At 38.8% G+C, this 15,339-nt stretch overlaps 1 protein-coding gene across 1 annotated transcript in view; it reads left to right on the top strand.

Annotated features, from left to right (window-relative positions):
* Positions 1 to 15,339, top strand: part of LOC126131609 (UBX domain-containing protein 11-like) — a 153,794-nt gene that overhangs the window by 129,240 nt on the left and 9,215 nt on the right. The window contains exon 6 of the mRNA XM_049915177.1: positions 8,218 to 8,359. Within this exon, the coding sequence (XP_049771134.1) occupies positions 8,218 to 8,359 (142 nt within the window). The remainder of the gene's footprint in view (positions 1 to 8,217; positions 8,360 to 15,339) is intronic.

The raw sequence follows: 15,339 nt of genomic DNA, 5'->3' as shown, positions 1-15,339 counted from the left end.
TTGTTTCATATGGGACATCAAACTCATCCCCTACTATATGAAACTTATATTCCACACACACACACACACACACACATACACACAGAACGTTCTCAACTATCAATGTTAATATCATGCCTCCACACATCTCTATCATTTCTTTGTGATGCCTTTAAATTTTATTCTTTCATCAGTGTTTCTGCCCATTGTACTCCTCAGCACTGACTCCCTTATTAAGTTTGCCTGAGCAGCACAATATGCCCTGAAACTCGTGGTTCCCATGTTTCCCAGCATGTCTCTTTATGTTTATGAAGTTATTTGTTCCCTCACAGTCTACTGTGGCATGTCTTGACTGTAAACTCATGCTGTTTTTTGTTTCCCAATTTTTGAGTCTTTGTACTTGTTAACCAAGCATTATAATTACACTATTAGGCTAAGTGTCCTGTTTTTTGCAAATGTAACATCAAAAGTATCCGGACACCTGGCTGAAAATGATTTACTAATTCGTGGCGCCCTCTATTGGTAATGCTGGAATTCAATAAGGTGTTGCCTACCTTTAGCTCTGATGACAGCATCCACTCTTGCAGCCGTACATTCCATCAATTGCTGGAAGGTTTCTTGGGAATGGCAGCCCATTCTTCATGGAGTGTTTGCACTGAGGAGAGGTATCTATGTCAGTCAGTGAGGCCTGGCGCAAAGTCGGCATTCCAAAACATCCCAAAGATATTCTATAGGATTCAGGTCAGGGCTCTAACATCCCTGTAATGGACTGGCCTGCACAGTGTTGTGTAACCACTCCACCACAGGCTGTGCATTATGAATAGGTGCTTGCTCATGTTGAAAGATGCAATCGCCATCCCCGAATTGCTCTTCAACAGTGGGAAGCAAGAAGGTGCTTAAAACATCAATGTAGGCCTGTACTGTGATAGTGCCACACAAAACAACAAGGCGTGCAAACCCCTCCATGAAAAACATGTCTACACCATAACACCACCACCATTGTTGGTACAACACATACTGGCAGATAACGTTCACTGGGCATTCACCATACCCACACCCTGTCATCGGATCGCCACATTGTGTATCGTGATTGGTCGCTCCACACAACATTTTTCACTGTTCATTCATTCAGTGTTTATGCTCCTTACACCAAGCGAGGCTTAGTTTAGCATTTACCAGCATGATGTGTGGCTTATGAGCAACTGCTTGACCATGAAATCCAAGTTTTGTCACCTCCCACCTAACTGTCATAGTACTTGCAGTGGATCCTGATGCAGTTTGGAATTCTATGTGATGCTCTGGATAGATGTCTGCCTATTACACATTACGAACCTCTTCAACTGTCAGTGGTCTCTGTCAGTCAACAGACAATATCGACCTGTATGGTTTTGCGCTGTATGTTTCCACATCACTATTACACTGGAAATAGTGGACCTAGGGATGTTTAGGAGTGTGGAAATCTCATATATAGACATATGACACAAGTGACACCCAATCACCTGACCACATTCGAAGTCCATGAATTATGTGGTGTGCCCCATTCTGCTCTCTCACAATGTCTAATGACTACTGAGGTTGCTGATATGGATTACCAGGCAGTAAGTGGCAGCACAATGCATCTAATATAAAAAACGTGTTTTTGGGGGTGTCTGGATGCTTTTGATCACATAGTGTATAAAGAATCTCATCATATCATACGGTGTGTCTCACCTTATCATTTGTCTTTGAAGTAGTGGCACACAATTGGTTGCATGCTTTCAGTTTCTCCATGATGACTTATGAATAGTCCTTCAGCTATCTTTTTCAGTAGCTACAGAGGAGTGGGCATCCATTTCTGTGCTCTCCTACAACCTGGCTGCAGGACACATATATTCCTGACATGTCTCTCTGTAGCGCAGTTCCTAGTGCAATGACCTCCTCTCTTACATTTAAAACAGTAATCTCTTGGGCAACTGGATTCACTGAACTTTTTATTGCAAGAGGTGACTGTGGTATCTTCTACTGTTAATGCTTGATCCACCATTTGGGCTAATGTTACACCCTTCTGGCTTGCTCTCACAATGGTTTTAACCCTTTCATCTTCAATCTCCCGAAATATAAAAGGCAGTGTCCTCACTGTGTGACTCATCATTGCCCAGCTCAAACTTCTAAGGTTAGAAATGTGGAGGAGGTGTGGATCTTATACTGTAGGTGTCTTTTAAGAAGGTATTTTTTGAAATTCCAACCCTAAGGGGTCAGATAGGGTATAAGACATTAAAAAAAAAATCACTATTAAGGCTAATTTGAAGCTAGAGCTATGGAAATTGGTGTTTGGCTTCTCTGTCAGAAATAAAGAAATAAATGTTTCAGCATTTTTGGAAATTTAACCCTATGTGGGTGAAGTAGAGGGTGAAAGCATTTTTTTTAATATATCATTACTAAAGTACTGTTCTCCATTACAAATAAAGAAACGCCTGTTTGAGTGTATCTGGAAATTGCACTTCTAAGGGGATGAAATAGGGGTTGAGATTTTTTATGAATGTATTTTACACTGATGCACCAAAGGAACTGATATAAGCATGCATATTCAAATACAGAGATATGTAAAAAGGTAGAATACAGCGCTGTTGTCGGCAATACCTATATATGAAACAAGTGTCTGGCACTGTTGTTAGATCAGTAACTGCTGCTACAATGTCAGGTTATCAAGATTTAAGGGAATCTGAACGTGGTGTTATAGTCAGCACATGAGCGATGGGACACAGCACCTCCAAGGTAGCAATGAATTGGGGATTTTCCCGTACAGCCATATCCTGAGCATACTGTGAATATCAGGAGTTCGGTAAAACATCAAATCTCCAACATTGCTGTGGCTGGAAAAAGATCCGGCTAGAACAGGACTAATGACTACTGGAGTGAACTGTTCAGAGTGACAGAAGTGCAAACCTTCCACAAATTGCTGCAGATTTCAACGCTAGGCCATCAACAAGTGTGATCGTGTTAACCATTCCACGAAACATCATCGATATGGGCTTTCAGAGCCAAAGGCCCACTCATCTACCCTTGATGACTGCATGGCACAAAGCTTTATACTTCGCCCGGAACTGTCAACACTCACATTTGGCTGTTGATGGTTGGAAATATGTTGCATGGTCAGATGAGTCTCATTTCAAATTGTATCGAGCAGATTGACGTGTACAGGTGTGGAAACAATCTCACGAATCCATGCACCCTGCATGTCTGCAGAGGACTGTTCACGCTTGTGGAGGCTCTGTAATGGTGTGGGATGTGTGCAGTTGGAGTGGTATGGGACCCCTGATACGTCTAGATATGACTCTTGACAGGTGACACGTACGTAGGCATCCTATCTGATCACCTGCATCCATTCATACCCACTGTGCATTCTGGCAGGCAATTCCAGCAGGATAGTGTGATACCACACACGGGCAGAATTGTCACAGATTGGCTCTAGAAACACTGTTCTGAGTTTAAACACTTCTGCTGGCCACCAAACTTCCCGGACATGAACATTATTGAGCATATCTGAGATCCCTTGGAACATGCTGTTCAGAAGAGATATCCAATCCCCTTGTATTCTTACAGATTTATGGATGGCCGTGAAGAATTGATGGCATCAATTACTTCCAGCACTACTTCAGACATTAGTCGAGTCCATGCCACATTGTGTTGCGAAACTTCTGCATGCTCGTGGGGGGACCTACATGATATTAGGCAGGTGTACCAGTTTCTTTGGCTCTTCAGTGTATTATGAAAGCATTTTTATAACTAAACCGATGAAAATGTAAATTAGGCCTCTTAGTTAGAAATAAAAAATATGCATTTCATTGTTTTTGGAAATTCAACCCATATGGGAGTGAAACGGGAAATGAAAGTTTTTATGGAAATATTTAATTGTGCAAGCATTTTAAAGCTAAATCTAGGAAAATTTGCATTTAGCTTCTCTTGTAGAAATAAAACAAATGCATGTCACTGTGGTAGGGACAGTGGTCTGGAAATGATGTATGGTTTGACAAGGATGTCGCAGATATTAGGAGCATAATGGAAGGTGACTGTGCATGATGTTGGAAGGATGTCAGTGAGAGATGATCTCATTTCAAAGTTGACATGAGGAAGTCATATCTATGTTGGAGTAATGTACTGAGGAATTTGAGGTCTGGGTGCGAAGCAGAAAGGGACCTCTTGGCAAAAATTTTGAATTTTGAACTACTGTAATTTGTAGGTTCAGCATTAAATTCTGAAAAAATATACATAAAAAATAATGTCTATCTCTAAATTTGAGTGAGTTATGGCAGATTGAATATTGCTGATGAAAAACAGGTGTTCTGAGATTATGTGTTTCAAAGTTTCACTTTATTACCATTGTTTGATTGACATACTTAAGAAATAAGCCTGCATTTATATACTACCCTTCAAATGTCCATTGTCAGATGGTATAGACTTTTTTTAAGTTAACTTTACACTTAAGATGTATAGCACATTATAATGTACAAAAATTTAACACCAAATAAATTGGCCCCAAAATATGAGAAGTTAGTGCGCACTTCACAGCTCTCTATGTCTCTCTTTCTTTCTTTTTTTGGTCAAGATATTTATATTTTTACAGTGTTATGGCATCTCTTATAATAAATTTTCATTTTGAGCCCATTAATGGTCCCCCGCCCAAAATTTTGAATTCACAAAATCCCCATATTTGATGGTGGCTAAAGGATTTGATTTTCTGCTTCCAAAATATTTGTGTCTGAAGGCGTTCAAGAGTGTTGACAAATAGCATTTTCATCTCTTTTTCTTTGGTTCTGGAATAGTTGGCTGGTAAGGTTCTTCCTCAGAATCCCCATTGTCACTGTCTTGAGGTTCTGGTTCTACTTCATGACACAGAATGCCATTGTATTCCTCTTTGCAGTAGGTCCTGATGTTTTTAAAAAGATAATATCTTTGTTGTTTTATCATCCCTGCTGGAATTACTGCACCAAGAAACCTAATGGGTCCATTTTCTTCACCTGTCAGGCCAATATTATTTCCACATAATAACAAGAGGTTCTTTTTCAGAATACTGATGTTGATTGCTGTAAATGATATTATTGATTCTGTTGGATTCAAACAACATTCAAATCATTACAATATTGTACAAAATGAAGTAAATTACATTATGGGCTTTTTCACTTTCGTCTCACATTTATCATATGGTTGTATGAGGATATAATCTGTGGGATAGTTGTAAAGGAGGAAAGCCTCCGAAAGTTGTTAGGGTCAGTGTTAATTCAGTGGTGGAGCAGATAGCTTTGCCATGGATTCCTGTGCTGTAGGGAAGGGAGCATTTCATGCGGAAGGGGTGGCAACTGTAAACAGTATTGTTATGGTAATTTTATATGATGTGAAGTCTGGATTAATATTAATTAGATGCAGGTCAGTGTCAAGAAAAGTCACTTCATATTTAGAAAACGGTGATTCAAATTTGATTCAGGAAAAGGACTTAATCTGTTATAGAAAGTTAAGGAGTTCTCCTTTGCTTTGAGTGCATTCGGTAAAGGTATAATCGATAAATTTGTCCAGCAAGGGATCTCAGCTGTTGGGGCTCAAGGCTCTTACATGCAACCACTAAAAAGGTTAGGATTGGATGAGGTCATCCTTGTTCCCACTGCAATTCCTCTAATGTGTTTGTAGGTGTGGTGCTTGAATGTGAAGTAAGTGTAGGTAAGTATGAGGTTAGCTAGGGCAGCTATAAATGAGGATTTAAGGAGACTCTCAGGTGGGAATTTGGACAGGCAGTGTTCTAAGGTTGAGAGACCGTGTATAAATGGTATTCTGGTGTAGAGTGAGGTCGTATCGATGATGCTAAGGAGGGTCCATGTAGGAGAAGATTTGAAATTGACGTGAGACACTCCAGTGGTTATTGGTTGATGTCTTTTATGTAGGTTGGGAGGCTCTGCATGATATGTTGGAAGTGACGGCAAATGAGAGTTCTTGTGAAGGGCTTATGATTTTTAGGATTTTCCGGATAAAAAGGAATTGTGTCATTAGGAATATTTTCGTACATTGTGGTGTTCAAGAGCTAATGAAACCACACAGTCAAGTATCACAGTAGTGGAGCATTTGTCCACTCCACAAGAAGGATGGTCATAGAACAGTCTACCTTCAACTAAAGTGAGTTTTGGCATTTTAGCGACTTTTTCATGAAAGATGGGGTGTTCGTGTTGGAAGTAAGAGTTTCCTGGAATGCATCTAAAGGATGGTTTGGAAGGAAAAGTCTCTATTTGTTCTCTATTTGATTTGTGTTAGAACTGTTCTAAGCAGAGTTCAGTGCTTGCTAATGTTGGTTTTAAGTTGTGACTGGAGGACGAAGTAGTATTTCCACTTGAGATAATGGATGAATGAGAGGAGTTCTTTGACCAGGACAGTGTGACTGGATTTAAATATGGGACAGATGGTTAGGCTTTTTGAAGAAAGAAAAACATATGTCTCAGGCTCAGAGAGTGAATCGCATGAGAGATATAGGACTCAATAAATTGTGAGATGTTTGATTATGACTGTGATAGGACTTGAGTGGAGATGTGATGGGTGTGCTGTGTTTGATTTAGCATGTTATTTACCAAATAAAATGTGTTGCTCACATGACCCTTTATGTAGAAATTACCACCCTTAAACTGGATGATCACATGAATGAACACAAAAGAACTATCCACTTTAGGAAAAACCAGTAGTCAATTGTGAACAAGCTGTACAGCATGACCCAAGAGATATGATGTGTGCTACATCATATGGTCTATTTGGACCCTCCCATCTGATACTAGTCTCCCTGAACTATGAGAATGAGTACTTGATCTCCAACATATTCTTGAGTTTTGCTGCCATCCTGTACTTAACTTTCATTAACATTCAGTTCTCCACATCTGTGTTTTATTATTGAATTTTATTCTGTACTTTTATTCACTATATGTATTCATTTATATTTTTAATCTTTGCTCTCTTTTGTCTCACTCTCTTTGGTATTTTGCTTCATCTCCTTTTCCACTTACCTTTTAATCTTAATTGCACTATTCATTTCACTTTTCATTTATATTACTCTTAATCCATCTATACTCCTTACTCTGTCCTATCATCTCTGGACAGAAGCTGTCACAATGTACTATGTTCGACCTTTCAGTTTTTCTGACACTCCCTCCTTCATTTTTATTTCCCCTCGTCTTCACAACTGATTGGGCACTGTCATGGTGGGGTCTGACAAGTCTTCTGCTTTTAACTTTTACCAACATAACACCACTCTTTTCTCCTGGAGCAAGAATTTAATGTTTCCAAAGTTTACATTTATTTATTTACTGCTTTTTCATAAGGCCATAATTAGGTTATAATTCATGGCCATCAGCATGTGAACCATCCCCTTGAAAGAAATTAGGAAACTTATTTTTGTGTGTTCCTAACATCTGGTAGGTGGTTATAAAGTCTTCCTCCTGTGCTGGTGCTGTCCCAGATGTACTGCCATTCTTCTGTCATCCAGCTTTTTAGCTTCTTCCTATCAGAGGTCTGTTTAGCATCTATATGCTGGACGCACATTTCCACCACCTGCACTGTTCAACAAAGTTGGTGCTGAGGACTGAGGGGTAAATCTGAATAACATGGGACCAAAGTGTTGTCAAAGGCACTGATTGTGGTATGTAGCAAGTGAATCTCAGTAAACAAAGTTTGACTGCAAACATAATGAATTTCATGCAAGTAAGTCAATTGGTCCAATACAGAATAATGAAAGTTAGTGCAGATAAATATTACACACACACTGACTTGTCAGAGATGAACCTTCTGATGAAGAATTCACAGAGAAACAGAGTGGAGTAATAAGTGCAAGACAAATGTTTTTTTCAAATTCTTGTTAATATTGGAGCTAGAATGCATATAATAAACTGGAAACTAGATAAAATTTGCCTTGTAGTCGTGTAGACCCTTCTGATCATTAATGTCATTTCTTTGTGTAGTGACATTTAAAAATGCCTTGATTCACATACTATCTGTAAAGAAAATCAACATTAATATTTATTGATATCTGAACTACATGACATAAGTGAAGCAACTTCATAATTTTAATAATGATTACAGTTAGTACAACAATAACAAAATTATGAATATAAGGTAATAAAATACTGAAGTTTAATTTATAGATGAATAATGTTTTTAAATATGTTATCTTCATAATTTAAACATTTTGTTTGAAGGTGAACTAAACTTATTTCTTGTTTTACTTTCAAACAGAACAAATCACAATTTTGATAATCATTTGAAGAGCCCTGAAATAAATTTTGATGTTCTCCTGCACAATTTAACTGAACTTAATTTGATAGCCGGTGCAGGAGAAACTCAAATATCATATACAGGGGCAGGTGCTATGTTCAAGGTAAACTATACTATCTTCAGCTTTACATTGTAGTGTCAGTATGAATGAGATTATTATAACTGAATAAATTTTATGTAGCAGGAAAGACAGCACAATTTGCTCAATATTGACTGATATTCTTTTCCATAAGAACTACAGATTTAGAGCTAATGGCATTTGATACAAAACATCATTACCAAGTGCCTGGAAACATTTACAAAAATGCTATAACATTGAAACACAATTCTGTATTGTTATTATACCTTGTAAAATACTTTCATAGTTGTAGAAAGCCAAGCCAGGTTTATTCAAAATCACATGTTCACTGATATGCCACCTGTAAGGACTAAAACAACAAAGAAAGTGACATAGTGAATCCATTGACATGCAGTATGCTATTTTATAGAAACAAAGGTTGATACTGTCAAACAATTTCAATTCATAGTTTTTGGGAATCAGTGTCTCTGTGGGTTTAATGTAAATGAAATAAAGGGTAGTGAAAGTAGAATGACTTAGGAATTAAAGAAACTTTCATTTAGTACTGGCAAATTTATCTAATCTGAAATTAGATAAATAAGAAATTCATCAATATGATAATTGTGAGAAATTGGGAAAACAGCTTATATGAAAGAGAGGAAGCTAATACTGAAAAAGGAAGCAGAGATTAAGAATGTAACTGCTATAGCAATCAATCAATACTTTGTGAAAAATGGTTTCACCACTGTTCTTTCAAATTTTCATGGAAAACATAATTTTAATTTCTTGAATTCCCATTGGGATATGAGTGATATTGTGGTATTTTGGTTACACATTTTTGATTGTTTACAAAAATTTTTGTATAGTCATACACTGTAATTTCTAGTTGTTGCTACCCATACATATTTACAACACTAGTACCATATTCTGTGCATCGCCTTCCCTGGTACAGAGGCAATAGTTCCTGGCTGTCAACATGTGGGTCAGTGGGCATTCTATATAATCAGTGTAAAGTGTTGGATGTCATTGAAGACCTTTCTCTCGTAATTGGTATTAGATTACAGATTACAAATGACATAGTTTGATGAAGATATTGGTTATCTCAACATTGTTGCAGCCCCAGCAGGCTGTACAGAAACCATCACCATCATGGACAGGAACCCAAATACAACCAGTATATTCCTCCTATGGTTCACTCTCTCAAGGTACCAATGTACACAAAAAAATTTGTGAACCAGTTGAACATCAGGCATCTAACTGCATTTTTGGGAGATGCTAACTGGGATCTGACAAAATAGCTTATTGGATTTGACTATGTCAGTAAATACAAAAGGAAGGATGACATAAAATATCTTGTTAACATCTGCTTTTACTTGTACAGTACAGCCCAGCAGTAGTTTGACATCTCTGGGGTACAGTTCAAGATCTGGAATAAATTTCAAGTCTTTGGCAAGAACCAGTATCAGGTTCACTTAACCAAAGAACCAACACCAGGAGGAAATAACAAAGTTGCTTAGAGTGTACATATAATAACTTGGCCCATACCTGTGAAAATGACGTACTGGTGGAGAATACAGTGGTAGTGATGTGGGACTTGTAGCATGTGGCTATGGTGCCGTTGGGGAATTGCATTGAAACAGTTGAAGTCTACTCACAAGCAGAATTTCTGTGCTACTGCTAGCTAGCTTGCAAACAATTGTATTGATGGATTATGCTAGTATGATTAAGATTGTGCCAGTATAATTAAAAATTCAGTAAGTCAGTAATCTCTGATTATAGTGCCGAATAAGGAAATCAGCACTTAAAAAATTCAGATGCCCATACGTATACTGGTGTACACTTAAGGAGGTGGAAGTGGGAGACATATAGTGTGAGGGAGCAGTGTACCATGTGACATTCCGACAGATAGTATCATTGTGCCACATTTGCCTGTAGCATGTGCATCGAAGTACATGTTGAATGTTTAGCATTAATTTTCATGTTATTTTAGGTATGGTTACATTATTTAGATACTGTAGTGTTCATTTTGTAAGGCATAAAGCAAACACAAGAATAATTATGTTTAGAAATGAGGGAAATAGTTTTTCAAGCATATAAATTCTACTAGGCAGAGTCAGAAGCAGAAACTGTAACCATTATTGTGCTTCCCAGTATAGACAACATGTGGAATGTGAGGAGTGGGGCAGAGACAGAAAGTGTGAAAGTACACTGGCTGTTAGTCTCTGTGCAGAACACATTGCACTGCTGCCTTCTTATGTGTACACCATAATAATGGCTCAGCCGTTGACAGAAAACTAAAGCCACTGCCTCATCAGAAAAAAAGGTGTGGATTCATCCAGTGCATTTTTGCACATGTGTCAAGTTAATTTGCATGAGCGCTACTCTGTATATCACACAATGAAGCCAAATGTGATGGCACCTAATGAAGTTTCACACCTAAGAAAGAGCATGGCAGAGGACTCCTAGGAAGAATATCTTTTGAAGGATGCAACCACAACAGATGACTTCATCAAATGGTGCCAGCAAATCAATACGATGCAGCAGAAAAGTGTATGTTATAAGATTGTCAGCAGACTCTGAATGTCATACCAATGGCTCTCACAAAATGTCAGACCAAGCCATTAGGAGGTAGCATCACTAATTTAGAAGAGTTTCTTTGACCATTGGTATCAATCTGTACACAACATAGTGACACTGAAGAATGCAGTCTGAAACAGGGGTCTTGTGCTGCAACTATCTGACAACATATAAGGATCTCAATGACACAGGTATGGCATGCTCCTACACTATGTAGCAATACAGACCTGGTTTTCACAGTTTCTCAACAGTGGCAACACTCAGTCACTGCAAAGCTGAAAGTTTGAGTAAATGGGGATCATATTTACTCAAAGATATACGTATAATTTACATTACACTCACACACACATTTATTCTTCTGCAAACCACTGTGGAGCGAATAACAGAGGGTATGTCCCTTTGTAGCAGTTATTAGAGTTCCTTTTTTTCTGTTCATGTACGGAGTGCAAAAGGACAGATTGTTTAAATGCCTCCAAGCGTGCTGTAATTACTTTAATCCTCTCCTTGCAATCCCTTTGCAATCCGTGTAGGAGCAATACATAGTTGGTTGTAGTATATTCCTAGGGTCATCATTTAAAGCTGATTCTTGAAACTTTGTAAGTAGACTTTCTTGAGATAGTTTACATTTGTCTTCAAGATTCTGCCAGTTCAGTTCCTTCAGCATCTCTGTGACACTCTCCCACAGGGCAAACAAATCTGCAACCATCCTTGCCACCCTGTTCTGTTAGTCCTATTGGGTATGGGTCACACGAGTGATTTGTGAGCAGTCTCCTTTGTAGACTGATTGCATTTCGCCAGTATTATACCACTAAACCGAAGTTTACTGCCTGCTTTACCCACGATGGAGATAATATAATCTTTCCATTTCATATCCCTACAAAGGTATTCGTATGAATTATTCCAGCTGTGACTCATTAATAATATAGTCATAGAATAACATTTTTTTTTTTCATTTTGTGGAGTGCACAATTTTAAATTTTTGAACATTTATAGCAAGTTGTCAGTCTTTGGCCCACTTTGAAATCTTATCAAGCTTTGACTGAATATTCATGCAGCTTCTTTCACATGGTACTTTGTTATAGATAACTGCATTACTATTAATATTGTCCACAGATCATTAATATGCATATAACTAAAGTTCCAGTTCCAAAATTCTGTAGAAAGAGAACTCCTACTCAGAATGGCATCAAATTTTGACAGCATACTATTGAGGCAGGGGGAAACATTATGGAAAACACACACACACACACACACACACACACACACACACACACACACACACACACACACAGAATACTTTACCAATCAACAGCACTGTAAGCATCAACATATGCACACCAGCAACTGCATGGCACACTGCTGTTCCTCATTTTGCATCCGAGATGCTCCTCAGTTTGCATCTGAGATGCCCAATATGACTGTCTTCATGAAGGATCATGCACTGTTGGTAAAGCCCTTTTACAAGAATGGTGCCTTTGTGCCAGTAGCCCTCCAGAAGTTCCAGGCATTCAAGGGTATGAAAAAAGGCATTAGTCCAATGTCTGCTGAGGGTCTGGAGAATGTGATTACAAAATTCAGAAAGACAAGTTCTTTTAAAGTGTAATGTTGAAGAGGGAGGAAAGCAGTTGATCCAATACAAAATCACCCATGTTCAGGAATAGCTTCATGCTTACCTGCCAGCAAGACAAATGTTTGTTCTGGGATTTTTTGCTCACATGGAAGTGGATAATGAATGGCAATGGAACATTTTATGGACAGACGAAGCCCATTTCCTTCTCCAAGGACATGTCTGTACACAGAATTGGAGAATATGGGCAACAGAAAATCTGCATGCACCTCAACCAATACCATTTTATTCTGCAAAGGTGACTGTGTAGTGTAGGTGAATGGCATTGTTGATTGTACAGCCATGTTGCTTTGAGGAGATGAGACATGTGGGTCCTGTTACCTGTACTATCACTGGTAAAGTCTACGAGAGTCTTTTGCACACCAGTGTCATTCCAACCTGTCAACAGCACGGATGTGTGTGTAGGATCATTTGTATGCAAGACCGCATTCCTTCACACATAGTACAGTCAATGAAGCAGCTGCTGCAGGGGCATTTTGGAAATGCTAGAATTATCAGTCATAATTTCCCTACAGCCAGGCCATCCAAATCACCTGATATTCTTTCGTGTCACTTCTGGTTGGGGGTTATCTGAAAGATATTGTGTTCAGTGCTCCAGTTATGAATGTAGCTGAACTGAAGGCATCAATTGGGCAATGCATTCTGAACTGACTCCCAAGACACTCCAGCCTGTTATGTAACATGCTGTTTCTGGGTTTTAACTTGTTGCATATACTGGTGGACAGCATACTGAACATTTCTTATGCCAGTCCCATGAAAATTAGAATCTCATGTCATTTTGCTTTTTATGTGGTTTTTGGACCCACAAAAATTATAAACTGATGTAATTTTGTTTTTTAGGCAGTTTTTGGCTCCAGGACAATTAAAAACTGATCTCGTTTTGCCTTTTATGTAGTTTTTGGTCTCAGGACAGTTAAAAAATGATTTTTCCCGTTCAATGCAGTATGACTCACTATGGTTGATGGGCCCAGTATGTGGTCCCCCCCCCCCCCTCCCCCCCCCCCCCCGTTACAGCAAGATGTGGTACTGGACACAATTATCCATCAGCAGTATGGCGCACCACCACATTGGGCTCTAATAGCACGGGAACTATTAAACCAAATATTCAGTGATCGCTGGTGTGGCCTTGGAGGAGCTATTCCATGCCCCCCTAAATAGTCCTGACATAACAACTACAGATCTTTTTGTATGGGGCTATGTCATATCAATTGTGTATACGCAGAGACCACAGATTCTGACTGATCTATGGAGCAGATTACAGTGGTCTTTCAGCAAATCACTGCAGAAATGCTGCATGCCACATGGTGCAACTCGGTTGCAAGGTATGATATTTGATATTTATTGCAGTCTTAATGGTGGACATGTTAAGTGCTAATGTGCTGTGACACAACCTTCAGATACAAACTCCAGACTCTCCTACACATGTATTTATTGTTAACAAACAGTAAATTTCTGTAATTTCTTGCATATCATGTTTTAATTTTCTGACACCACAAATGGATCATCCTGTGTAATTTTGATGCTAAGGGTCTATACTCTCAGAATCTTTGCTCAAGCCCTGTAAAGATAAAGGAAGGAAAATAAGGGTTTAATGTCTCATTGAGGTCATTGGAAACAAGAGCACAAGCTTGGGTTGTTTAAAGGATGGGGAAGAAATTAGCTGTGGCCTTTCAATGGAACTGTCCCAGCGTTTGCCTGGAGCGACACAGGGAAATTATGAAAAACCTAAATCTGGATGGCTGGACACAGATTTGAACCATCATCCTCCCAAATGCAAATTCTAATCCTGCACAAACTATGAATTAAACATATAAAATGTACTGGTTCAGAAAGTAATCAAAAAATTAAAAATCTCAGTATCAGTATTCCAATGTACTCAGTATGATTTACGAGGGTTGAATGAAAAGTAATGCCTCCACCCTCATTAATTTGGTTTGGATGGGAATATTTTAATAAATCAAATGCAGAAATAATTCTTAGAATGTGGTCTTTAATTACCAATATTCACTTTTCCACATAATCACCAGCCAATTGGATACATTTCTGCCAATGATGAACAAGTTTTCTGAAGCTGTCACGGAAGAGGTCGAACACTGTTTCCACAACCACAGTCTCACAGTCCTCTCAATGTCTTCATCAGAAGCATAATGATGTCCCCGCAGATCGTCTTTCATTATCGGGAACAGATGGAAGTCAGATGGCACTAAATCTGGACCGTATGGAGGAATCTCCTTTGGGGTGACACCTTCTCCTGTCAAGAATTCAATGACTGCTTGTTGCTTAAATTGCATTGACCAACCGTCTGTGCAGAGTTCCTTACTGTGCACTGTAACAACACAACCATTCAATGCTAAGGCTTCCTGCCAACTGGATCTGTAGAGAAGAGGCTACGGAACAAGCCAGTACCTGCCGCATACCAATGCTGCCAACTGTTAAAGAGTTACAAGAGTGGAGGCATTACTTTTTGGTCATCCCTCATATATCAACATGCCTACTGAATCTATCCCTTCCTTATTATTGTTGTATTGCCCAACGGTAAGAAGAGTAAGAAGATAGGGCATGTCAATATTTTTTTTGTTGCAGTGTTCTAATTTTCCATAATGTACAGTGGTTGAGAAATTAAAAAAATAAAAAAAAATAATAAAAAAAAAGGACTAGGTGTGGTGGTGGAATGACTGTGTAGTGCATGAATGGGAGCAGGGAAGGGGCTGGTTTATTTTATTTTATTTAATAATTTTATTTATTTATCTCCTTTTCCACTACTTCCTCCCCCCCCCCCCCCACCACCACCACCACCCCAGTTCGCCCCTGCCCGCCGCCC

Source organism: Schistocerca cancellata, chromosome 1, assembly GCF_023864275.1.
Source record: "Schistocerca cancellata isolate TAMUIC-IGC-003103 chromosome 1, iqSchCanc2.1, whole genome shotgun sequence".
In the NCBI taxonomy this organism is placed as follows: domain Eukaryota; kingdom Metazoa; phylum Arthropoda; class Insecta; order Orthoptera; family Acrididae; genus Schistocerca; species Schistocerca cancellata.
This window is presented reverse-complemented; position numbering and strand designations above follow the sequence as displayed.